Source organism: Zootoca vivipara, chromosome 15 (assembly GCF_963506605.1).
Source record: "Zootoca vivipara chromosome 15, rZooViv1.1, whole genome shotgun sequence".
Classification (NCBI taxonomy): Eukaryota; Metazoa; Chordata; class Lepidosauria; order Squamata; family Lacertidae; genus Zootoca; species Zootoca vivipara.
The window spans coordinates 16,996,897-17,023,392 of NC_083290.1; the positions used below are offsets into that span (position 1 = coordinate 16,996,897).

The 26,496-nt window shown below is 50.6% G+C and overlaps 1 protein-coding gene across 1 annotated transcript; it reads right to left on the reverse strand.

Annotated features, from left to right (window-relative positions):
• Window positions 1-505: 505 nt before the first annotated feature.
• SLC13A5 (solute carrier family 13 member 5) lies at window positions 506-23,832 on the reverse strand. The gene is made up of 12 exons (XM_035138859.2): window positions 23,711-23,832; window positions 18,179-18,307; window positions 17,165-17,301; window positions 15,923-16,149; window positions 13,890-14,058; window positions 12,693-12,815; window positions 11,082-11,294; window positions 10,006-10,127; window positions 9,468-9,586; window positions 6,689-6,850; window positions 5,447-5,584; window positions 506-3,743 (listed from the first exon to the last, which is right to left on the reverse strand). Exons 1-12 carry the CDS (start codon window positions 23,816-23,818, stop codon window positions 3,618-3,620), a joined length of 1,773 nt encoding a protein of 590 aa, XP_034994750.1. The 5' UTR covers window positions 23,819-23,832; the 3' UTR covers window positions 506-3,617.
• Between the last annotated feature and the right edge of the window lie 2,664 nt (window positions 23,833-26,496).

Genomic DNA, 26,496 nt, shown 5'->3' on the forward strand with positions numbered 1-26,496 from the left:
TGTCCCTGAATGCACCTAAATCCAGGCATGTGAGATTAAAACAGGGGGAGAAAAAGAGATAAATTTGTTCAATCCTTGAGTTCATCTCCAACGCTGCTTGGGATGCCCTTTGCCTGCTTTCAGCATCCTTTCGCCCTTCCGTACAGGGATATTGGATATCTGGTGCTGATGACAAAGGTGGAGAAACCTGGAAGTGGGGGAGCAGCAGTGAAGACCCACATTTTTGGCTCAAGAAAGCAGACTCAGCTGCCAGAGACTGCCCTACTTCTTATGTTCAGCAACAAATACTTCAAGTCCTTCCCTGGCATGGAAGGGCCTGGAGCCCCCTGGCCACCTTTGCCCATCCCAGGAGAAAGAGGCCTTGCAAGCCCCCCTGCTTAAATTTTAAGTCATAAAATATATTGTTCCACACCACCCCATTCTCCAAACAGTGAGAGATTCCAGGGGTTCCAGGCTCATACCCAACATTTGGTTTCCTTGGAAGGAAGGTCAGAAGAGACCGTGGTGTGTTTGGGATATATGGCTTTATTTACACATACATAAACCTGAGCATAAGATGGAAGGGCATCAAACACCGCAGCAGATCTTTCTTCTCTACTAGTCGTAACTTTGGGTCCAGTACAGAACAAGCAGGCTTTCAGCCTGGCTCCAGTTCATCTCACCCACACTACTCCAGTTCTTGTTTGCCTACCTAGCAGCCAGGTGAGGCGGGTGGAGGAAAGGTCCACTCATTAGCCTGGAGGGCACCAACACAGTGGTAGCTCTTGCAACCCAGCTCATTCTTTGGGGATACAGATGAGGACACAAGTGGCCAAATAAGGTCACTCGCTGTCTTACCAATAAACTTGTCTGACAAGTTCAACAACAGTATCATTTGCTAGATTCCAACCATCACTGGGCACAGGACCCCCAAGTATTGGAAGACACTCAGGGCATCATCCAGACAGACCCCTCCCCAAACCTACAACAATATACAGTGGGGAAGATCAACGCACCCAAGGTTTGCAATCCAAACAGAAGCAGAGAACTCAGGGCAGGAGGCTTCATTTTGAGGTTTCATAGCAACACAAACTGAATTACTTCCCTCTCCCTCATTGCCTTCTCTCTCTGTAGCCTCCTAGTTCATAATTTTGGCAGCTTCCCACCACTCCAGCACTAAGGACGGAGGACTGGACCTTCATTGTCCTGCTCTCAATCCCTCTTTGGCAGCGACCGAAACAGTGAGCGCTAAGTTTCTTTGAGTTAGTTTGGTTAATTGAGGGCTTATCCACACTTAGCTTTCCTCCACTCTTTCTGGGCATGGACCCCACGCTTTAAAGCTCTGTGTCTGAGCACACTTTTTCCTCTCCAGAGCTTTCCCTGTGAAAACCCACTTTTTAAAGCTCAATTGGAGCAATTGGGAATAGCTCAGTTGGTTAGAGTGCGGTGCTGATAATGCCAAGGTTGCAGGTTTGATCCCCATATGGGACAGCTGCATATTCCAGCCTTGCAGGAAATTGGAGTACTGTAGATGATTTTCAGGGCCTCTTCCAACTCTACAATTCTATGATTCTGTGAAATGGGAAAGCTGGATTGACATTTGCTCTGATTGAGCACTAAAGAGTGGGTTTTCATGGGGAAAGCGCTGGGGCAAAAAATAAAACAGCTTTTAAAAATGGACATGTGCCTGGAAAGAGCAGAGCTAAGAATCCCAGCAAAGACACAGATCAAGTGCCGGATCAAATTGTGGGATGTGAAACACAAGAGCAGTCAAGTACAACATCCCTAGAGTGGACATAGAAAGGGGATGTTTGCACCAGTGAGTCGGAACTTCTCCTCCTGAGCTGGGAAAGACTTCCTCTGCATGTGACAAGGTGGGTGTGGCTTCAACTGGGCAGGTAACACAAAAGCACTGGGCTGCAGCCATATTCTCTCTCTTTTGACTTTGCTCTCAAAGAAACAGCATCTCTTAGCCAGAAATGCCCTCTTGGCCAAGAGAGGACAATGGAACCCATTCCCTATGGGATAGTTTCCAAGTGTATGTATCTTTTCTAAGCTAGTCTGCCTTCTGGGATCATATTGTGAAGAGGATGATGTGTGAGTAAACTCTTTCATACTTTTACAGAAGACTGAGGGAATCAGAGGGAATCAAAGGGGGGGGAACCAGGATAATATTATTATAGAGGTTCTAGCAAACCTGAGCAAATGCATCCGCTGCCGTGAGTTTAAAAAGGGAATGTTAACTCTGCTAATTTGTGGAACTTGTTAACTTGTGAAACTTGCATTCCAAGGCATTAGGGTGAATTAACAAGCAGTTTATTTAAAATTTACAAAACACAAGTGGTGCTTTATTAATATTTTAAGGCAATTAAATAACAACATTAAATATATTAGGGCTACCTGGCTGTTCTGTCTTTCTTCCCACCCCAGCCCTCTTCCCTGCCCACGTCCAGCCCAGTGGCCACTCCACCTTCCTGGCTTAGAGCCTGCAAAGGAGTCATTTCCTCAAGGCATTCTAAGGCAAGAGTGCCACATGGCATAGTGAACACACACCATTTTAATGGCAATGCCCACATGCAGCTGCTGGTCCTGGCTCCCTCAAATATTTTATTGGGGGAGGGCGAAGGGACCTCAGCCCCTAGGAGCTGGCTCCTAAGTTTCAAGGGGCCACCTGGGGAAGCTCTGGGCCTTTGCTCAGTGGCATGCCACCTGGCCTTGGATGCAGAAGGTCCTAGGTTCAATCTCCAGGAGCCTCTCCAGGTAAGGATGGGAGGGAGCCTTGCCTAGAACCCTGGTGAGTTGCTGTTGCCAACCAGTGTTGACAATACTGAGCTAGATGGGCCAATGGTTTGACTCTGTATAAGGCAGCTTCCTATGTGCTTTGTGTCCACCTGAGTGGGGCCTGCTGCCCAGCTGGACTCTGGGTCAAGTATTTGTTCCGTGTGTCTCTTTCTTTGTGCAATGGTTAACCTGCAGGCCCCAGGCAGGCGGGAGGGAGGAAGGAAGCAGATCCTGGTTCCCATGGCCTGTGGGAGTCCCTAGGCTCTCCCTCAGAGGCTGAGAGTCTTGCCAGGCCTGTGGTCTCCCCACTCCCTCAAGTCAGGCATAGGCAACCTTGGCTCTCCAGATGTTTTGGAACTACTACTCCCATGATCCCTAGCTAACAGGGCCAGTGGTCAGGGATCATGGGAGTTGTAGTTCCAAAACATCTGGAGAGCCAAGGTTTCCTATGCCTGCCCTCAGTCAAAGGAGAATGTTTCACTTGCAACTCCTGCGTTGCAGGGGGTTGGGCTACATGACCCTTGGGGATCCCTTCCGATTCCACAATTCTATGTTTCTGTGAAAAGTAGCAGCAGCAGCAACTTCTTCCTTGTCCTGTTTTACGGTCCTTTATTCCATTTGGACGGCTGGTCCCAGGAGAAGATGCCCGTCCTGCGGGGGTCCCTCGTCCTCCTCAGGGTCCTTTCAGCAAGCAGCAGAGGCAGCCGTTGAGGCAGGTTCCAAACAGTCTCTGGCCTCAACCCAAAACACACCCATGGACTCCAAAGGGCCAGCGCTGGAGGGGAAGTTCCAGGGCCCAGGCGGCTGAGGAGGTGAGGAAGCCCACGTGCCAAGGTCCTCTTTGGCTGGCCCGGCCCTCATGCCCCGGTGGCGTTGGCCCACGAAGGGAAGGTGTCCAAGTGGAACAATGCGCGGCCCCAGCTGTTTATGGCCAGGGTGATGCAGAAGACACCGATGACATTCATTACGATGCCTGTCTTGGCCTGGGGGGGAGAGAAGAGGAGGAGGAGGCAGGTGTCTCATGGGTCAAGTTCAGGCAGTAGAAGACTTTTGTGGGAGGGTGGCAAGGAGGAGACGTTGCCATCAGAGCATGACCTGTCCTGGTCAGGCGGGAACCACCCCTTACCCAGAGAGATCTCCTTGTCCAGGAACACAGTGTGCAAATTGTGTGCTCTCTCCCTTCACGTGGCCCAGATGTTTTGAAGAACAAAACATCCTAAGAGCATAAGATCAGCCCGCTGGATGAGTCCAATGGTCCTTCTGGTTCCAGAAGCATTGCTATCTCTGACCGTGGAGGCAGAACGTAGCCATTGTGGTTGGTAGCCATCAAGAGCCCTCTCCTCCTCTATGAATGTACCTAATCCTCTATAGCTGCCTATAGGAAGTCCACAAGCAGGACCTGACCACAAAAGCTGTCTCTCCTCCTGCAGTGGTATTCAGAAGCTTTGAGAAAAACCATCATGGCTGGTACCCTTTAGAGCAGAGTGTCCCAAACTTGGGTCTCCAGCTGTTGTTGTACTACAACCCCCATCGTCTGTAGCTAGCACAGGCATCCCCAAACTGCGACCCTCCAGATGTTTTGGCCTACAACTCCCATGATCCCTAGCTAACAGAACCAGTGGTTGGGGAAGATGGGAAATGTAGTCCAAAACATCTGGAGGGCTGAAGTTTGGGGATGCCTGAGCTAGCAGGACGAGTGGTCAGGGTGATGGGTATTGTAGTCCAAAAACAGCTGGAGACCCAAGTTTGGGAAACATCTGCCGATTACCATCAGTCAATGCACTCAGTTGTGTCATCTTGGTCAAGCCCACTGAGATTTCTCCATGCCGGCCACAAGACAGCCAAGGCCTTCTTGCCTGCTCAGCCTTCAGCTGAGCCCCACAGCAGCTGTTTTAAGATTCGTCACAATCGACAGGTGACATTAGCGGCCCCTTAAAGCAGCCGTCCCCAACCCAGATGTTTTAGGCTACAGTTCCCATCAACCCCCCAGTGGGCAAGTATTATTTATTCTAATATGGTGTGCTGGCTGCAAGGGCTGATGGGAGTTGTAGTCCAAAACATTAGAGAAGTGGCTTCCTAACTTTGGGGGGATGGAAATCGCCCACTTGGTCCCATAAACACCTCCCCAGTGCCCCTCTACCCTACAGAAAGCATTATTCAGAATAACGGTTTGTGTGACCCACTAAGGAAGATAATAAATTCAAAACAGTAGCAATCAATTGTACAAATGCCCTAGATATTTCCTTTCCTTGCACACACACAAAAAGAAATCTGGGAGACCTAAGCCAAGCAAGGAGGCAGAGGCACTGCAGGGGGTTGGACTAGATGGCTCTTGGAGGTCTCTTCTAACTCTACTACTCCATGATTTCTTCAAAATCAAATGAAAACTTCCCCTCCAGGGAATCCCCCCTCACCCAGGGGAGTGGTACCTCCCACTTTGGGAACCACTGATCTAGAACAGGCATCCCCAAACTGTGGCCCTCCAGATGTTTTGGCCTACAACTACCATGATCCCTAGCTAACAGGACCATTGGTCGGGGAAGATGGGAATTGTAGTCCAAAACATCTGGAGGGCCGAAGTTTGGGGATGCCTGATCTAGAGGTTTGGCTTCTTAGCAGCACCCACAGAGAGCAGCCTTTGGGGAGGCTTGGGGAGGCCTGAGCAATAGCAAAGCTGCCCCCTTACCATGTCTGAGATGCGGAGGTGCCCGTAGGAGAATACGATGGCATTGGGAGGGGTGGCCACGGGTAGCATGAAGGCTAACGAGGTGCTGAGGGTGCAGGGAATCATGATGTAGAGGGGGTTGACCTTGATGGACTGCGACTGGAGAGAAAGAGAGCAGAGAATCATGGGGCTGGAAGGGGTCCCAGTGTCATCACGTCAAACTGCCTGCAATGCAGGAGTCGCAACTAAATCCCCCCTGACAGGGGTGGTCCTCCAACCTCTGCTTGAAAACCTCCCGCCCACCAACTCCTGAGAGACTCCTTTCCACTGTCAAACAGCTCTTCGCATCAGAAAGTCATTCCTAGAGTTTAGTCGGAATCTCTTTTCTGGTCATTTGAATCCATTGTTTTGGTGCCCTCCCCTCTGGAGCAGCAGAAAACAAGCCTACTCCTTCCCCCAGGTGATATTTGAAGATGGCTCTCATATCTCAGAGGGACTCGGCTACTCTTTAGAAGAATTTACAGAACATTACTGGATATAAGAGAACATCTTCTTCTGCTCCAGAGAGTCCAAAACTGGCAAACGACCTGAATCAGTTTTATAGCAGGTTCGAAAGTCAAGCATTATCAACTAGCGCCATTCAGTCGGCACCAGAGGCATCAACAACCACCTCAACCTGTTCTGAAGTCAATCCGCTGGTGATCTGGGGAAAAGATGTATGGTCAACATGGCATTGCACTACATCCTGCAACATCTGGATTCCCTGTGGGCCTATGTGCGAGTTTTGTTTGTGGACTTTAGCTCGGCTTTTAATACTATTGTTCCATCTAAATTGTGATTACATTGCAATGTAGCCGAAGCAAAATTCCAAGTATGTTGGTACTTGGCCAATACATTACTATTCTATTCTATTCTATTCTATTCTATTCTATTCTATTCTATTCTATTCTCCTCTTTTCCAGGCTTTCTAAACAAATATGCCAGACAAACAACTGTATGCTTGTGGGGCAGAGACCTGTTGCCTGATACTTGGCATGGATAGTTGAGATAGTCCTAATCTAGGTCCTAGTCCTCGAAACATATTCAGGTGGGCCTAAATGTGAACCTCACTGGAACCCTGGCCGGCCATCAGTGTGCAGGGGGCTGGAATCCTCCATCCCGCCTTGGTTCCCCTTGTTTTAATCCTTACGAGCTGGGTTGAGGGTTGTGATGCGTAGAGCCGCAACGATAAATTAAAATCAGTAAGGAGGAAAACTCCCTTACCAAGGAGGCGAAGACTGGCAGAAAGAGGGTCGCGGTGGCCACGTTGCTGGTGCATTCGGTGAAGACGGCGATGACCAGGGAGATGATGATGGCAATGGCCCAGGGGGGGATGCTGTGCAGTGGGGTCATCTGGTCCCCCAGCCATTTGGAAAGCCCTGAAGCCTGGCGTTGTGGGGTAGGAGCAGAGAAAGAGAATATGGCCTGGTGCTGAAGTCAAGCAATGGTCCGCGATCAAAGCAAAACATGGTGTCAGTGAAGTGAACTCTGTATTCAAGAAGCCAAAACAGATCCCAGTAGGTCCTGCTCCAGCAAGGCAGTTGTGAGAGCTGGAGATCCCTGCCTCCCACCACCTTCTAAGTCTCCTCCTCTCCCTGACTTCCCAAGTAGTCTTAGACTGCGTCTGCACACAACCAACCTCTGCTCTGCTCTTTCCATGTCTCCGTGTGTTCTAGGAGACCAGCGGGGAGGGGAGCTGGTCACAGCAGGAGGGGGAGACTCCCTTGGCTTGTTCAGCAGCCTGCCTCATCTCTGCCTCTTGACCCCACTCCTCCCCAGCCTATGATTCTGCCTCTTAGTCTGGACTGCTCTCTGCCACAGCCTCTTCCTGCTCACAAAACTCTGTTGCCTCTTCTGCTTCCAACACCTCCTCCTCCCTCTTCTCCCTCTGACACTCATCGGCATCCCAACACCACCTGAGCCTTCTTCCCCTGGAGGTTCCCTTAGGGGTTTCCCAGCTGGTGCCTCCCACCCCTGTATCCAGCCATTCCATGACAATATTGTGGGGGGCACCCAAAATGGTCTCTGTGGTCTCTGACAATCTATTGTGGTCTCTGACAATCTATTGTCACTGTGGTCTCTGACAATCTATTGTATTTGTCCAACCATTGAGGGGTGTGTGTCTTTAACCCTTTGGGGCCCATGTAGGGCTTTGCAAAACCCACAAAATGCATAAGACTGCTGCTGGATCCGGCCAGTGACCCATCTAGCCCAGTATCCCGTTCTCACAGAGCCCAACCAGATACCAGTTATGGGAAACCAGCAAGCAGTACCTAAGCAGTTAAGCACTCTCCAGTTGTTGTTCCCTATGATCTGGCATTCAGAGGTAGACTATCCCTAGGCATGGAGGTTCTGCTCCTTAAGACAAACCTCCATAAGAAAAGCCCTGCTGAGTTAGGCTAGTGGCCGATGTAGTCCAGCATCCTGTTCTCACAGGGGGCAATCAGGTGCCTTAAAGGGAAGCCCACAATAAAGACTTGAGCACAAGAGCAACACTCTTCTCTCCTGCGGCTTCCAGCAACTGGGATTCGGAAGCATTTTCTGTCTTCAGACAGCTCAGGCAATGCACAGAGGAGCCTCATCCCAGGGGAGGTATCCATGCAGGTCTCCTCTTGAGCTAGAGAGTGCCTTACTGAATTGGGGCCCCTCCGCACATTAGAAATGGGGGTCCAGTTCCCGATTCCCCCGAATATGCCTTGGGGTTATTTGGCTCTAAGGATTAGAGCAGGAACCAGCTTAGCGGAGCCAAGTCCTGCACACTGCTGCTGAAGAGGCCTCTTTTCCAATGCATGGATGAGGCCGGCAGGTTGGGCAGCGCACAGCACCTTTTTTGTCTGAGCCCGGCAGGGCTTGGCTCAGGCCAAGTTCTTCTGGGGAAGACAAGGGAGGCTTGTTCCGGAGGGGCTGCTGAATGGCTGGCGGGGTGGGTTTTTTTTTGTTTTTTGTTTGCATTTAAACCTATCATTTGCAGTGGTGCTCAATATGACCAGGGAGAGAGTTTGCAGCCATTTCCGAGCGAGTTGAAACTAGGTCAAGTCCTCCCTTCTCCCGGGGACATCAGAATGCAGCTGGCAGTGGCAGGAGGGGGCTCTGGTGCCAAGTGGCATCGTGGAGAGCACATTCCCCACCACCACCTCAAAGCCAGAGAAACAACACCATCATGGGAATCACTTCCAAGAGCCCCGGATGGAACAGGGGGAAGGACAGGCCTGCAACCTTCTGCACCATTCTCTGCCATGGGGCACAGCCAGCCCCACCAGCGCTGCGGTTCGCTTGGCGCAATTGACGGCGGCCTCTGAGCTGGAGAACAGCCAGCCCTGGCATGCTTCTAGTGTTGCCAGGGAGACTGGGGACCGGCTACTGCGGTGGGGGTCAGGCTCAGCTCAGGCAGAGGCCCCTCAAATTCCCCACTCCCCATGGCTTAAGCACACAGGAGGAGGCCTCACTACAGCCACCTTAGAGCTGTAGTGGTTAGAGCGTTGGACTGGGACCTGGATGAGCCCTGGGTTCAAATCCCCTCCTCTCGGCCATGGAATTCACTGGGTGAGCTGCCCCTTAGCCTAGCCTACCCCACAGGGTTCTTGTGGGGATTAAATGAGGACAGGGAAATAAAACAATAAATCGTTTGCGAGGATTTCCCAGAAGGATTTCCCTTCCCCTTCCTTCTCAAGCTTTTGAAGGGAATACGTTTTCCAAAAATGAGAGCGGCCACACCCAAGACTTGCCTGGAGGTTCATAGGCCCCTGCTCCCTCCCACAATTCCCAACATTACAGGAGCTCACATACTCAGAAAGGGTAGTGCACTCTGCATGTGGCTAGAGGCACCCTTTGGCCTTTATTTACAGACAGAGAGACATATTCAGTGGTGCTGCCACTGTTGAGGCAGTCACACATGAAACGCATGCCTCCAAAGTTGGGTGGCAAAGGTCCAGATTTGGCAGAGCTCTCTGATGCCCGCAACCAGCCAGTCTTCCCCCACCTCCTGCTACCACCAAGGACTTACATCACTCCCATGGGCCAGCGCGAAGCCTCCTCCGAGAAGCAGCACGATGCTCCATGGCATCTTATGCTGGACCACCTTCCACTCCAGCAACGGGGCAGGGAAGAAGGGCTCCTTCATAGCTACGGAGAGAGTCCAAGAGAAGTTGGGTGTGAGGCAAAGCAGGGGCCAGCGAGGACACCCACCCACCCACCATGCAGCTGGCACCAGCAGGAGGCTGCCAGCAGGCTGGGTGCCATGACATGGGTCACACAGAGATCGGTATAACTTTATAGGGTAGGAACTGTTGAATAGGGGAAGAAGGTGGCCGGCTCTCCTCCAAGGGAGGTTTTTAAGCAGAAGTTGAATAGCCACCTGCCAGGGATTCTTCAGCTGGGATTCCTGCATTGCAGGGGGTTGGACTGGATGACCCTTGGGGGTCCCTTCCAAGCCCACAATGCTATGAAATACTGGCAGAACCTGGCACGCCCCTCTTGGTCTGTCTCTTTTGACCAGCCTCCTCAAGGGCCCTCGGGAGGGGGGGGTCTCCGCCTTCCTTTACCTTCCTCCGCCTCTTCTACGTCGCAGCTGCTTGGACTGCAGAAGCCACACTTGGGCCTGGTGGCAGGAAGGATGAACAGGAGAAAGGCCACGAAGATGGCCACGGTGGCATCCGTCACATACCTGGGACACGTTTGGGAAGATGAAGAATGAGGAGGAGGAGGAGGTGGCAGCAGTGTCCCATTCCCCTTGCTCAGTCCCAAAAGCAACAGGTCAGCCAGTGGAATGCCTCAAACCTCCAGCCAGAAGCACACACACACACACCCCCACACACCCCAAAGAGAACATGAGCTCCCAGAAGACATGAGCTCCTTGCTGCAGCTCTCTCTGGGCCTCTTCCAGGAGTCCTTTCAAAAATGAGATTGCAGAGTTGGAAAAGGGCAACCCAAATGATCAAAGGGATGGAGCAACTCTTATGAAGAATGGTTGGGACTTTTTAGTTTAGAGCAGGCATCCCCAAACTGTGGCCCTCCAGATGTTTTGGCCTACAACTCCCATGATCCCTAGCTAACAGGACCAGTGGTCAGGGATGATGGGGATTGTAGTCCAAAACATCTGGAGGGCCGAAGTTTGGGGATGCCTGGTTTAGAGATAAAGTGAGTAAGAGGCAACAGGATAGCAGTTTGTGAAATTATGCATGGCACAGAAAAAGGTTCATATGGAACCTCCAGGTGCAGGTGCAGTCTATCTCGATCCCTAGGCTTTTAGGGGTACCTGGCCACTGTGAGGACAGGAAGCCGGACTAAATGGACCATTGGCTTGATCCAACAGAGCTCTTCTTGAGTTCCTCCAAGTTGCTCAGATTCTCCCATTTAACCTCCCAAATTTCCTGCAACAAGCAAGATTTCCTCCGGGCTGCTCCCAGAGTCTCCCAGCCGAGCAGGGATTCGAACCCGGAACATTCCAGTACTAGCAGGAGGAGACTCTTTGTTGCAAGCAATCCTGCCCTGAGCCATTTGCCTGAAGGCACCTGAGTCCCCTAAGCCTGGTGCCCCCCCCCAAAAAAAGTACAAAACACCACCACACAGGTAGTATTGCCAGTCTGCAAAATGGCTGGCAAGAACAAAACCCACTCACTCCTTGTCCTTGTTGAAGAAGGTGGTGGCCCAGCCGGGGACAAATCCAGGGTCCCTGGTGAACCAGAGGAGGACAAGCAGGGTGAAGGCCAGCAGCACGTTGAACTCTGCAAAGGAGATGGGCCCCAGTTTCCGGTGCTCCTCTTTCAGCACCCGCAAGGCGGCCAGCTCTTTTTCGGTCCTCTGGGTCCCACAGCCCCAGGTCTTCTGGAAGCTGGGGAGAAAGAGCAGGGTGGTCAAGGCAGGGGGCCAAGTAGACTGCCAGGTAACCGCTCTATCAGGCTGACCTTTTGGGACACAACCTGGGGGATTCAACAAGGAAGGAGGGAGGGGAGGAGAGGGTCCCACAACCAGGCACCTGGCTCAACTTGGGAACTTGGCACGTTTGTGTGTATTGTGTGTGACGGGCTGCCTGTGAGGTCAACAGGACACCCAGAGGGGGAGAAAGATCTGAACGCAGAATAGAGAAATGCCAGGAAAGGGCATTCACGAGAGGTGCTGGAGGCTCCAGGAGAGAGCCAAGCTGGGGTGGCACGGGTCATGGCCAGAGCAAAGCCACAGGTGGCGTGGCAGAGCAGCCATGATCAGGGAAATGTACTTGTTTCTCCAAGGAGTTCTAGACAGCTTACATGGCTCTTCCCTGCCACTCCCACAACACCCCTGCAAGGTACTGTAGGTTAAATGGAGAATCATAGAATCATAGAGTTGGAAGAGACCACAAGGGCCATCCAGTCCCAACCCCCTGCCAAGCAGGAAACACCATCAAAGCATTCCTGACAGATGGCTGTCAAGCTTCTGCTTAAAGACCTCCAAAGAAGGGGACTCCACCACACTCCTTGGCAGCAAATTCCACTGTCAAACAGCTCTTACTGTCAGGAAGTTCTTTCTAATGTTTAGGTGGAATTTTCTTTCTTGTAGTTTGAAGCCATGTCCGCTTCTCTGGAGCAGCAGAAAACAACCTCTCTCCCTCTTCTATATGGCATCCTTTAGAAGAGGGAGAAAGGTTGTTTTCTGCTGCTGAGAGACAGTGACTGGCCCACACGGTGAGCTTCATGGCCGAGTGGGGGTGGAATTTGAACCCTGGTCTCTCCCACCTGAGTCCGACACTCTAACCTCTACACCACTACTGGCCCTTCAGAGTGGCGCAACCAAAGCCCTAGTGGAGAAAGCGCATTGATGTGAGTGTGTTTTTATGTGTACGCAATGAGGCCCCTTTAGGATGAAGGGCAGCTGAAGGCTTTCAGCCACTATGGCTAGTAGCCTTCAATAGCCCTCTCCTCCATGAATTTACCAGTTGCAGGAAACCACCGGTGGGGAGAGGATTCATGTGCCCAGGTTCTCTCTGCCAGATTCCCATTGGGGCATCTGGTTGGCCATGGTGAGAACAGGATGCTGGACAAGATGGGTCATGGGCCTGATCCAGCAAGGCTCTTCTGAAGGTCTTCTGTTTGCTGGACTCCCAGCAAAGCCCAGGGGCAGCCAGCTAGGCCAGAGGTCAGGGACAAGGAAAGGGAGGTGGGAGTCCAGGAAGATTAGGGTGGATGAGGCCCCAGCCCCAGACGAAGCAGGGCCACGTTATCCACCAGCCCACCCAAAGGTGCAGAGTCCTTACTTGACCCCCATGAAGGAGATCTGGAGCCAGAACCAGGCGAGGGTCAGCATCAGGAGCATGTTCGGGAAGGCGAAGGCGAACCAGGAGGCAAAGTTCAAGATGTCGCCGTTCTCAGGGAACAACCTGGAAGGAGGGGGGGGGAGGAAATGGTTGAAAAGCCTAGAATCGCAGAATCGTAGAAGTGTAGAGCTGGAGGGGTTCCCCTAAGGGCCATCTAGTCTGACCCCCAGTAAGGCAGGAATCACAACTAAAGGATGCCTGACAGATCCAACCTCTCTTTCAAAACGTCCATTGAAGGAAAGGCCACTAGCTTCCAAGGAGCCTGCTCCAGTTATCCTCAGAATGTTCTTCCTAATTTTGAGTTGGAATCACCTTTTCGGTCAATTGAATTTGTTGTTTTGGGTCCTCCCCTTTGGAGCAGCAGAAAACAAGCCTGCTCCATCTATGTGGCTCTGAATGGTAGAACATGAAACTCTGGATCCTAGGATCGTTGGTTCAAGCCCCACGTCAGTGAAATATTCCTGCATCTCGTGGCCCCTTCCAACTATGAGTCAAAGAACTCCATGAATCCAGGTTGCAGCTCTTCAGATATCTGAAGACGGCTCTCTCAGTCTCCTCTTCTCCAGGACAAACATTTCCGGCTCCCTCAACCTTTCCTCGTAAGGCTTAGTTTCCAGACCCTGGATCATTCTGACTGCCCTCCCTACACCCCTTCCAGCTTGCCAATCTCCTTCTTAGGACTCAGCTACACGAGCAAAGAAAAAGTGTTTTATATACGTTATAACACCATGTCACCAGATGGTGCTGTGGAGCCCCGCCTTTCGCCAACGTGATTTCCCATGATGCAGTTTACAACGCATTTCCCTAAAACGATTTCTTGACGTGTCTAGATCCAGCCTTAAACTGGACACAAAAATGCAGGTGGTGTCTGACCAAGGCAGACTAGACTGATAGGAGAGCAATATGGAAGTCATCAGGAACAGGGGGGGGAGGGCTGTTCTGGGAAAACCCCAGCTTGGATTGTTTAGGAGTAACACAGCAAGTGACCAAGAGGGCTGAACAAAACACAGGCCCCCTTTCAGCCCGCTATGACTCCCAAGAAAAAAACCACGCCACACTGTTTCGGTTTCAATAAAAGAGCTGCAGCAGAGTCCAGCCTTTGCTGTGCGTCATGTTGTGGGTGGGGTAGAGACTTACTGGTCCATCTGACCTTTGAGGACCAGGTTTGGCCCCGTCCCGGTCAGGGTTGCTGTGCCCCCGATGCTGGCAGCATAGCAGATGCTGAGGGTCATCCCTTTGTTGAGCCTCTTCTTGGCCTCCCTCTCACACATCTTGGAGGTGTCCGGCAAGTGCCCATTGCTCGCAACTGGAAGGAGACAAAGCTGATTTGGCCTTTGATTGCAATGTGACACCAGGTGGGTGCGAGAAAGAGACCAGAGTGAGCCCTCAAGGTGCAAGAGGTGCATTGTACTGGCTCAGGAGAGACCCACCTGGTTTAGCAGAAGAACATATGAAGCATAGCTGCCAAGTTATCCCTTTTTTTAAGGGATTTTCCCTTATGCTGAATAGGCTTCCTCACGAGAAAAGGGAAAACTTGGCAGCTATGATATGAAGAGTCCTGCTGCATCAGACCCAAGGAGGCCCATCTAGTCCAGCATCCTGTTCTCACAACGACCAACCTATTGGGATTCAAGCACAAGAGCCCCTCTCCTTTCCTGTGGCTTTCAGCAACTGACATTCAGAAGCATTGCTGCCTCCAACTGCAGAGGCAGAGAACAGCTACTATGGCTCTTAACAGCCTCCAGACAGCAGCTAACCTGATTTGTTTGCAGAGAGATTAGACAGTGTTGGCTGCCGAATTGAGCATTCACTCCGATTAGTTTGCGGAGGAGACGGTTGCATCAAAGCAAACTTTCCCCGGGCCGTTTCCCCACCACTTCCCTCATTGCAGGGAAAAACCTCCTTCTTTAGGGGACGCAGGTTTGTGGCACAAGAGCTCCCAATCAATTGGAATTGCGCAACCTGAAATTTGCCAGTTATTATGGGGTTGAATTCCAGCGGGAAATAGGGGCAGTTCAGAAGTGCCTGTCATTTTTAGAATGCTTTTAGCCATGCTTAGAACTCGCCGACATGGCTTTCGCTCTTTTTAGAATTGGTGGGTTGTATGCAGTGTTTGCCCTGCTCAGCAGACCCACTGAAATTGATAGGCATGGCTAAATAATGCTAATTTCAGATGCATGTGGGGGAGGGCTATCAATGGCTGCCTGGAGGCTGCTATGAGCCATAGTGACTGTGCTCTGCGTCCACAGTTGAGGCAGCAATGCTTCTGAATACCAGCGGCTGGAAATGGCAGGAGGGGGAAAGTGCTCTTGTGCTCAGGTCCTGCTTGCAGGTTTTTAATAATGGGCATCTGGTTCCCCCCTGTAAGAACAGGATGCTGGACAGGATGGGCCACTGGTCTGATCCAGCAGGCTCTTCTGATCTTCTTACTTTCAAGAGGTCTGCTCTTTTGAGTTGGAGTCAACTTTGGATTTCAATTCAGTTTAGTCTTGTGCACTCCTCTGATGGCCTTAGACCATGCATTGCGGAGGTTTATAAACACGTGAAATAAATGATTCTTAAAAATCTGACACTGGGAGTTCCACATGAGCGTCAGGGGCTGGACTGAGGAGGAAAGGTGGGACCTGTCCCCCCCCCTTTTCCTACACCTTCCCGAAAAGAGGAGGGCAGTGTAGATTTAGAACAATGGTTTGCAGAAGGTCATAGTTCAGAGGCTGCAGAGGGGAGGAGCTGGGAAATATCGCGAGAGCAGCAGGAAGAAGAAGCACCAGGGGAGAGACAGCTAACAGATTCAGTGTCTCTTGAAAGCATTCCTGACACACACCCCGTCCCCCAGAACAAGGCGTGCCTTGAGAGTAATAGAACAGAAAACTCAGAGGCAGAAAGCACAGATGAGCTGGCGCAGGGGTGACATAGAATAGGAGGGATTGAGGGGGTGGGAATTTACATGATTAACTAAGAGAGACCGCATTCCTTCATCTCTCTCTGTGAATATTGAATCAACTACATGGTAAGAACTCTTCTTGTTTTTCTACTTCTTGGCATCCCACCGTGAGAGGGATAGGATCCCGTGAAGCCTTGACAATGAGGTTGAGAAATTTTATTTATTTTTTAACCATCGCTCCCCGCCCCCACCGTCCCATGATTCCTTGCAGCCGTCGCCCACTTACCCGGCACTGTGGAGAGCCCCAAGGCAGCCACCTTCCCTTCCAGTTCACCCTTGCCGTTGCTGTGCTGCCCAGCAGCAGCTGCAGACTCCATGACGGCCAGATCATGCTCGGACCGGTTCATCTGGTCCAGGACCGCCTGGACTATGGGAACCATCATGGCGGTGGTGGCTGTGTTGCTGATCCACATGGAAAGGAAGGCTGTGACCCCCATGAAGCCCAACATCAGCCTGCAAAGAGGACAGAGGCAGGCAGTGAGCAGGCAGGCAGACAGGAGAGAGGGAAGTTTGCCAGGTGGTCGCTTGGGGTGACTGAGGATCAGCCCCAAGTGACTAAGCAGAGGGCGTTTAAATTCCTTGACTCCCACCCACTCATGAAAAACAACACATACATCTGAGGATGGATGGATAGGTTGGGGGCAAATCATGCAGGATTTCAGCCAGGAAATGGCAACCTGGAAGCAGCAGGGGCTTTGTGCTGGATAGGACCCCTGTAGAGCACAGCTGAAGCTGCCCCCCCCCACCCTCAAAGGTGGGTCTACAAATCTGGCTGCACACATGACAAGCCTATGCAATGTTTAGAAAGCCAATGCAATTTTTACATCCGTTTTTAGCCTATTGTTATTTTAACTTCTCAAAAGCCTTTAACTATGGCTGTTATTTTTTTCTTATTTTTAATTTCATTGTTTTGACTTCCATGCAAATCGCTTTGATGTTTCTTTAAAAAAAAGAAGAAAAAAACTATCAAGAGTTGTAAAATTTTTGCAAAACGGAAAAATAAATGGGAGGGTGTGCCTCCTGGGGCAATGTACTGGTTCGCATGCCCAAGCAGCAGCTGTAATACTAATACTACTACTACTACTACTACTACTACTACTACTACTAATAATAATAATAATAATAATAATAATATATTATTTATACCCCTCCCATCTGGCCAGGTCTCCCCAGCCACTCTGGGCGGCTTCCAACAGAAGAATAAAACACAACAATCTATTAAACATTTAAAGCCTCCCTGAACAGGGCTGCCTTCAGATGTCTTCTAAAAGTCTGGTAGTTGTTTTCCTTTTTGACATCTGTTGTGAAAGGAGGCCCTCTGAGCATATGATGAGTGTTACTTGTAAGCCTCCGGTCCTGACCCAGTATAACACCCCCCCCCCACACACACACACTGCATTAGAAGCTCAGCCATCACCCCACCTAGTCTCACTTGGGATGTTGGGGTGGTTAGACAGGAGTCACTTACAGGGCAGGTTTGACCCCAACAATCAGCAGCACCCTCAAGGCAATCCGTTTGTGCAGGTTCCAGTGTTCCACAGCGACGGCCACGATCAGCCCCCCCACAAAGAGCATGTTGGTGTCCTTCAGGTACTGCATGCACACCTGGGAAGTGAGCAGGGAAATGAAGGAGGCATAACTTTTGGTCACTTTGGGCCACTGTTGTTACAGATGGTGCAGCTTCATGGTGGCTGGCTAGGTTGCCTTCCTCCACTCCTTGCCTCTCTAGGGAGGGCTCCCTCCCCTCTCCCCAACACCCACCCTCTATATTCTGGCATCAGGGCTTCTTTGAGGTCTGGAATGCCTATAGTCCTTGCAGTCACCTCTGGCCATGCACAGAGTGCATTTCCCCTCCCAGGGTGGCCCAGCTTGCACTGTGGCTCAGCTCGTCTTTTTCAGGGCCCAACCCAGCCTCCCTCTTGGTTCTACCCCATTCAAGTGCTAACCTGTCTGTGTGTATACAGGTGAAACTCGGAAAGTTAGAATACCGTCAAAAGGTGCATTTATTTCAGTAATGCAACTTATTATTTTTTATTTTTCTTTTAATTTTTACAAATGCTTTCTTTTGGAAATTCCACAGTAATAAAACAAATAGTTACAATAATACAAAAATAAACATTGCTATTACATTTCATTAAGTACATTCCATTTATAATTGACCCACCAAACGACAATTACAATTACAAATAAAGGCTTGACATATCTTTCTTTGCATGTCATGCATCTATCTCATTTATCGGTTTCACCTTATAAGTTGCGTTACTGAAATAAATGCACTTTTCAACAATATTCTATTTTTCCGAGTTTCACCTGTAGATCTAATTCTGCTCCTGCCCTGCCTCCCTGTTGTCCTCTGACTTCCTGAGCTCAGTTATGGATTTTGCTCAGTCTCAAAAAAAGGTTCCGGGTTCCAGCCAGTAGAGGAGGAAGAATTAAAACTTTTCTCGCAGGGCGCCTCTCCTCTGCTGCCCTAGAGCCTTACCTTTTTGGACTCCAGGATGCCAAACATCGGGAACAGGATGACAGGCAGGAGGGCTGTGACTGCCAAAGGGATCACCTCTGTGCACCAATACACAGCCATGAGGATGATCACATAGGCACACCTGGCCTCCTGCAAGGAGAGAAAAGAGAGAGGGAGGGAGGGAGAGTCCCATCAGGCCCAGTGATCACAGACTCACAGAACTGTAGAATTGTATGGTTAGGAGAGACTCAAAGCATCCTCTAGTCCAGCCCCCTCTAATGCAGGACACAGGCAGGGATGCCTCAGGGCCCAGGAATTGCTGGCCAAGCACGGTGGCTGGACCAGAGGCCCAGCCTCCTCAGGAGACACTGGGATGGGTTGAACTGGTGCACCCCACTTTTGGGGAACTGGACATCCATTCCAGTTTCCCAGATTTGCCAGGAAGAGGCTTGATTGATGAAATCACTGGTCTTCGTAAACCTTCGCCTGTGTGTTCACTGGGTTCGCTGCCAGCCCCGCTCTCCAAATAACTGCCTGCCCAGAGCTATTGTGGTACTGAACACATTGCGGGATTCTTTTTTCAAAAGCCCCAAGACACTAAGACCTGAGGTTTGTAGGAACATTGATCCAGCTAGCTCAGCATTGCCCACACTGATTGGCAGCAGCTGCTTTCCAGGGGTTCCAGCAGGGAGTTTCTCCCCATCCCTGCTCTTCCCTGCTCCCTGCTTCCTAGAATCTGCCTCCTGAGGCCACTGCCTCACTCTGCCTAATGGCGACACCAGCTCTGGCCTGATTCAGAAACCAGTGCAAAAGAGAGCAAGCTCCTTGCAGATTCAGGAGGCATGGGATAACCCGCTATTTCAGCTCATTTTCCACTCTTCAGTTCTCCACATTGCCACATCAGTTTGCAATTTTCATTTTTAAAAAGTCCTCCATAAAATTCATCAGCATTAAGTGTTATTATATCAAAATATACACATTTTGCTATGCAGTAGTGCCTAATATTTTGCAGAACAATTTCCCCTAATATAATGCATGTTTGTAAGCTATTGTCACAATTTAAGATGCACATTTTACACTAGAAACATACATCTTTGCACATGTTCCTTGGCTGGAGAACTACACTGCAAAATTCAGAGGTGCACATTTTGAAAGAGGGTTCTGTGTTTCAGTTTCCAAATTGTTTCAGAAAACAATGAGGTGAGGCTGCCTTTAAGGTGCACACGGAATTCAATTTGCACAGGCAGAAAAGGAGCTGAGTGGACTGGCTGGTGGGAGGGGGAAGGAGACCCACATTCATTCGGGGACTCCAAGAGCAAGGATATTGGTGTCACTAGAACCAAATAGCAATTTTCTTTTCTTGTTTCATTTTTTTGTTGTTGTTGTTAAATTTCTAAATTTTTATTTTTTATTTTTTTTATTTATTTTTTATTTTTTTCTTGCTGATGTTTAGGTACTTTTTTGTAACCGGGTGAATTATTGTATGGAAAATGTAAAAATTATATATGTTTGGTGAAGAAAAATTAATAAATATTATTCATAAAAAAAGAACCCAAAAGTCCCCCCGCATAAAAATTTACAACTACAACATGCAGGAGAGTTAATTACTCCTCTGACAGTCCGTAATTGGAATGAATCTCCACCAAACCACAATTATGCCAACCACAAGCCAGACTCTCTGGATTAATGTTGCGTAAACAGGCCAGATCAAACTGCTAATGAGAGGCTGAAATGGCCTAGAATTTGTCAAGTCAATTTTCCTGTGGGAAGACAGGGCCATTTACCGTCCTATCAACAGGGGATCATTGGGGCAAACACCTCATTGCCTCTCCATTTGATTGTGCCCAAAATGACTGTTTGCCAGAACACAGGGCAACAAATAGACCTGCTCACCCACAAGACCCCTCTTAAAAAAGAAAAAAAAGAAGCAGGGGGTCAAATTCCACATTGGTCCAGACCTGTCTGCATGGGGCAGGTGGCCTATTTATTGTACGATAACAAAAGCCTGATAAATCAGCCACCCTCCACATTTAGATCGATTTTATAACGTTGTTAACAGACATGGCTTCCCTCAAAGAATCCTGGAAACTGTAGTTTGCTAAGAGTGATGGGAATTCTTTGGAGATGCCCATCTACCTCACAGAAGAACTACAGTTCCCAGAGTTCTCTGGAAAAGCAGGGTTGGTTGTTAAGCGTGTTTAAAAGCTCTTTTCTCCAGGGTTGGTTGTTGCTTTTGTAGCTGCAGCCTGTTGTGATCTGATCACTGCATCAGTGGAGGAAGGAAAAGGAAACAGAGAAGAAATAAATGGTATGGGGTTCGCTTCTTCTTGTTTTTTGAACATTCTCAGTCTTCTGACCCAGCAGATCATTCATCCCATGCTGACTTCAGCACCTAAAAAAAAAGCACCAGAAGGAGCAGCAGGGAAGTCGCCCTCAGGGTGCAGAGAAGGGGCAGCTGGGGCTCTTTTGGGTGGGACCGCATCCAGTACCTGGGGAACCCCACCAGGACCACCCAAACGCCAAGCCCAGAAGCCTCCTCCTGCATCCCTGGGGCCTATAATGTAATTACATTTGGGGAAAACAGAAGCACATCAAAAGCGCCTGGCTGCAGAATGAGGCCAAAGAGGCCCATCTAGTCCAGCCTCCTGTTCTCACAGTGCCCAACCAGGTGTCCCAATGGGAAGTCCTCAAGCAGGATTCGAACACAAGACCCCATCTCCCCTCTTGTAGTTTCCAGAAACTGGTCTTCAGAAGCATTGCTGCCTCCAACTGTGGAGGCAGAGCATAGCCATCATGGCTAGCAGCTATCAATAGCCGTCTTTAGGGCCATCCAGGTTGGTAGTCAACATTGCCTCCTGTGGGAGGGAGTTCCATAATTTAACTCTGCACTGCATGAAGAAGGACTTCCTTTTATCCGTCCTGAAACTTGGGTGGGAGAGTGTCAAGGGGTCCAGATCGACTGCAAATGTCCCGCAGGGGATTGAAGTGAGCATGGCAAGACAGAGGTCTTGGGTTCTTGATTACAACAGAAGTATTTTAGCACACGTTTAAAGAAAAAAAAAAGGCAGACATGTACAGTACAGATAGGAAAATCAAGGAAGCTTGTAAGTTCTAAGCCTCTCTCTGGCTGAATGAAGACATGTATAAAGGTAAAGGGACCCCTGACCATTAGGTCCAGTCGTGACCGACTCTGGGGTTGCGTGCTCATCTCGCATTATTGGCCGAGGGAGCCGACATATAGCTTCCAGGTCATGTGGCCAGCATGACAAAGCCGCTTCTGGCAAACCAGAGCAGCACATGGAAACGCCGTTTACTTTCCCGCTGTAGCGGTTCCTATTTATCTACTTGCATTTTGACGTGCTTTCGAACTGCTAGGTTGGCAGGAGCTGGGACCAAGCAACGGGAGCTCACCCCGTCACAGGGATTCGAACCACCGACCTTCTAATCAGCAAGCCCTAGGCTATATATATTTAAAAACCATTGTGAAAATGCTTTTTAAAAAACCGTTTTAAAATATATTGAATTTGCCATTAGCTCACCATCGCCATCTAGTGTTACACTTGTATAATGCATGTAAAATGAAATATTTGCAGCTGTATAGCTGAGTCCCCCATATATATATATATGCCCTCCTAGTTTTCAGTACCCAAAGGTCATCTGGTCCTCTCCTCTGCTGATTTTGGTAACCCACACTGCCAGAGCATCCCTGAAGCCTCTAAGCAAGGAGAGCCCGTTACCTTCCCAAGCAGTCTTGGAGTAGGTGTTGAGCAGCTTGGGGAGTCAGGAGGTCCTTCCTAATGTTCCTGGCCCCTTTAACCCTTTGGTGCCTGGGTCCTGCCCTCTCCCGCCTCCCAGGCCCGCCATCAGGACCTAACATGGGCAAATGGGCTTCCCTTTGTCCAAACACCCTCTCTCTGCCTGAAGAAGCGCCTGATGCCCTCGGGATCCTGGGACACCTTGCACCCTTCCACCCAACACCAGCCAATGCCCTCCTGACCCGCTTGGAGTAAATCATTTCTTTAAAGGTCAATAATACAACCAGGCTTAGAAATTAACTGCAGCTGAAGTCTAGAAAAAGCCCAAAGGAGGGACACCTTCTCGGCTTGCGCAAATAAATAGAATATCGAAATCATGAAAGCATTGGGGGGAACTGCTGGCGACACAGTACTAAAGCTGCATCTTTCAATGGGATGGGCAAGAAGATTTAGAGATTTATTAGAGTTGCCTGTGCAGACATTGTTGGTTGAACACCCCACAGGATCCAAGTAGCATTGTGGCGAACGCAGGCAGAATCTGCTCCTCGCTGGGCACACAGCTTGCCACTCTCCTAGGCAGCTCTTGAAGTGTGTGCCGCAGGATGCATCTATGAAACTCTTTCCTTAGAATCATAGAATTGTAGAGTTGGAAGGGATCCCCAAGGGTCCTCTGGCCCACCCCTTGCAATGCAGGAATCTCAACTAAAGAATCCTCGAGTGATGGCCCTATGAGTTCTGTTGAAAAACCACCAGTGGGGGCGGAGCAGGGGGCTCAGCGTGGGCGGCCCCCTCTCAAGGTGCCTATCTTGAGCTGGGACTAGCGCTCCTCCTTCCAGTTGACAAGGGGCTGGTGCTGAGCTTTCCCCTTTCAAAACAACACCGAAAATCTTTTTCTTTCTTTCTTTCTCCCTCCCTCCACACCCCCACCCCGCTTGCTACTGAGCATCAGAGCCAGAAACAGATTTGAATCGGGTCAGTGCTCGGACTGGAATGAAACGAGAGTCTCTCTGCTTATGCAGAATGCTTGTCCCTCAGCACAGGAACTGCTTAGGGCTACCTCCTGTTTGCCAAGTGCCTCTAGACCGAGCCCCCCCCCCAAACTCTGGTGTGCCTGGCATTTACAGGTATACGCTCCCTAGACATGGAGGTTCCATTGTATTTGTCTGAATCCTTTTTGCTCCTATAGGTGGCGGCGATGGTGACTGCCAGCTCCCTCTTCAGGCACCCAGTCCCCCCTCCCCTCTCTCTCCCGCCTGTTCTTGAGGCGGGGGCTACTTTTGAGGAGGTTTCCCCCTCCCTCCCGAGTCTTCAATACCCCCAAAGAGGCGGAGGGGTTTGGCACTCTGGGAGGGAGACGCTCAGGTCTTCCCTCCGCTGTCGGAGGCAGGATGCTGAGGGAGCCCGAGTGGGGAGGGGGCGCTGCTGATGGTCGGCAGAAGAGGCCCGCTGAGGGACCCTCAGGACGCCCCCTAGGAAAGAGACGGGAGGGGCGATTGCAAAAAGAACACCCCCGCGGCCTCTGGAGAGGCTCCGCTTGGACCTGGCGTGGCTTGGCTTCTCCCCCCGAAGCGACGCTCATGTCTGGCCCTGGCAGCAGCAGAGAAGCGGCAGCCCGGGCCGGAGGCAGCGCCGGGCCAAAAGTTGGTCCTGGGCGGTAGACTGCTCCTGTCCGGGGAGGCTCGGCGAGCCACCTCAAGAGGAACTGGAGGAAGAGGGGGCGCCCCTTCGCTTGGCTAGGAGAGGGACCTTGCTCTGCCCACTAGGCGGGCTGGCCGGCCGGCCGGATTGGCTGACTGACCTGGGTGGCCACGAGAAGCGGCAGCGGCAGAAGGGCGAGCGGGGCGCCAGCCAGCGTGATCAGGGTCTTGCAGCGGAGCAGAGAGCGGAGCAGCGACGGCGACGGCATCCCGAGACGCAGAGACAGAGACAGCGCCGCGCTCGCCTCGCCGGCCGGCCTTTTAAACAACAGCGCCGGCCTGGGACCGAGCCAGCCCCCGCCCCACTGCTCTCCCCCCCCCTCCTTCCCACTCCGGGGACCAGTCTCCTCCTCCGCTGCCGCCTTCGTCGCCTCTCCTGGCCGCAGGAAGCCTCTGAGCGCGTGCAGAGTTCCCCTTCCTTGCCAGATCCAGGGAAACAGCTGCAACTGGAAAGTCAAATCCCATATTCTAAGAGAGGACCAACAGCCACTATGTGTCATTTAGTTTGGTCCCTTGGTCGGTTAGGCTGCTGCTTATAGAAGTGTTAAGAAGTAAATGCTCTGATGGAGTCTATTTAGGACTCACTAATATCTTATATATAGTTTATATCAATTGAGTATGCACTCAATGAATCTGACAGTAAACTAGTTTATATTGTTATCATTCAGATTCATGTGTATTCTTTGAAGAGGGACAAAAAGGATTAATAACCAAGAGGGCAGGAAGGACTCAAACGAGTCAGCAATCCGCTTGCTGCTGTGTAAATTCAATATGGAAATGATTAACCCTGCTATATTATACTGTATATAAAAGTAACGTTCCTACACCTGGGACCGAGCCAGCCCCCGCCTTACTCCTCTTCCCCCCCCCTTCCCACTCCGGGAACCTGTCTCCTCTTCCGCTGCCGCCTTAGTCGCCTCTCACGGCCGCAGGACGCCTCTGAGCGCGTGCAGAGTGCCCTGGCCTGGCAGCGCAGGAGTCGCCGCCGCCGCCGCACGGGCGGGATCTCTTGCTCCCCTTCCTCGCCAGATCCAGGGAAACAGCTGGAACTGGAAAGTTACACCCAGAGTAAAAATTTCCTCGGGCGAGGAAAGTCAAGCGAGAGGGGGCGGGGCACCCCTTGTGTTTGGGGGCAGCCGCAGGACAGAGAGGCAGATGGGTTGGGGGTCACCTCCCCTTCAGGTTGCACAACGCGTGGTGCGCTCTTGCGCAAAGAAATAGCTTCCTCAAAGGCCGGGATTTTTGCGCTGAAAGTGACGGGAAGCTACAAGGGGGGGGGGGGTCACTTTGCCTTTGGTGCGACCTCATCGAAGTTCCCTGGAAAGATACCGGCTCGTCGTCTGGAGGTCACCGCCTTGGTAGAGCAGGGGTTCCAACTTGAATAAAATATTGGGGGGCGGGGTTTAAGCCTTGCCCCGCATAATCGATCACATGATGCGCTTCACGCACACTATTTGAATGGCAATGCCCACCAACTTTTTCTGGGGGGTGGGGTGGCCCCCTTAAATATTTTATAGGGGGTCGAAGGGACCACAGCCCCTAGGAGTTGGCTCCAATGTTGTAATGTAGAGCCAGGGCGTTGGACTAGACTTCAGGTCCCTTCCAGCTCTACACTTCTGGGAAGCAGGGTCCCCTTGCCCGCCCAGTCCCTTCCTTGGTGTCACTCTCAAGGGCCCCTCCAGGCCATAATGCCCCTGTGCCATGGAGCGGTTTCCCCACAAAGTCCTGCCTGCAAATCTCGTTTCACCTGAAAGGTGGCTGTAGGTACAAGTCGCTATCAGCCTTTGCAATAGGAGCGTGATTATCCTTACCTACCTTACAGGATCGTTGTGAAGACCCCTGAGAGGATGGATATGAAGAGCTCTGAGCTCTTGAAATGGGCTTTATCAATCTGTCTTTTTTGCCAGGCTTGCCCTGACCCAGTAAATGGGCCCCTGCTGCCCCTGGACTCCTGTTTTTTTAAAGAGTTTTTACAAGACTGTTTTTGTATACCACTTAGGGTTTTTTATTTTAAAAATATCTTGAGCAGTTAGGAAATACTTTTAAATCATGAAATCTATGCAGGCAGAGGCACATTCTCTGTGACTTTGGGGGTCTGCAAAGACAGAGCTCCTATCGATGGGGCAGGAGGGGAGTGCTGTGTGCAAGGCAGGCTGATTCAACATTTTCAGTCTGAATTGCTCAACCACTTTTTCATGTAAATAAATGTTCCCTTTAAAACCATGAGGACTAGAATCTTACTTTATTTTCAGAGGAAGGGCCATAGCTCAGTGGCAGAGCAGCTGCTTGGCTTGCAGAAGTCCCCATGTTCAATATCCAATGGCATTTCCAGGCTGCTGCTGCTGCCAGTCAGTGTTGACAGCACTGAGTTAGATGAAGCAATGGTCCAACTCGGTAGAAAGCATCTTCTTGTGTTACTATGGGATGCTTTTTTCTTTCCTTTTCTTGGGTAAGCTTCAAAACATGCTGTATCTTAAATTGTTACAACCTATAGCCTGGATACGTAGCTCAGTTGGTTAGAGCAGTGTTTCCCAACCTTGTGCCTCCAGATGTTTTCGGACTACAACTCCCATCATTCCTAGCTAGCAAGACCAGTGGTCAGGAATGATGGGAATTGTAGTCCGAAAACAGCTGGAGGCACAAGGTTGGGAAACACTGGGTTAGAGTATAGTGCTGATAACGCCAAGGTTGCAGGTTCGATCCCCTTATGGGACAGTTGCATATTCCTGTATTGCAGGGGGTTGGACTAGATGATCCTCACAGTCCCTTCCAACCTTCCAACTCTATGATTCTATGAACCTGTAGTAAATCAGTAACATCATCATCAGATAGAACATCCTGAGGACCAAGTGCCTCTCTTTGCCTGAGGCCCTGCCAGTCAGAGGAG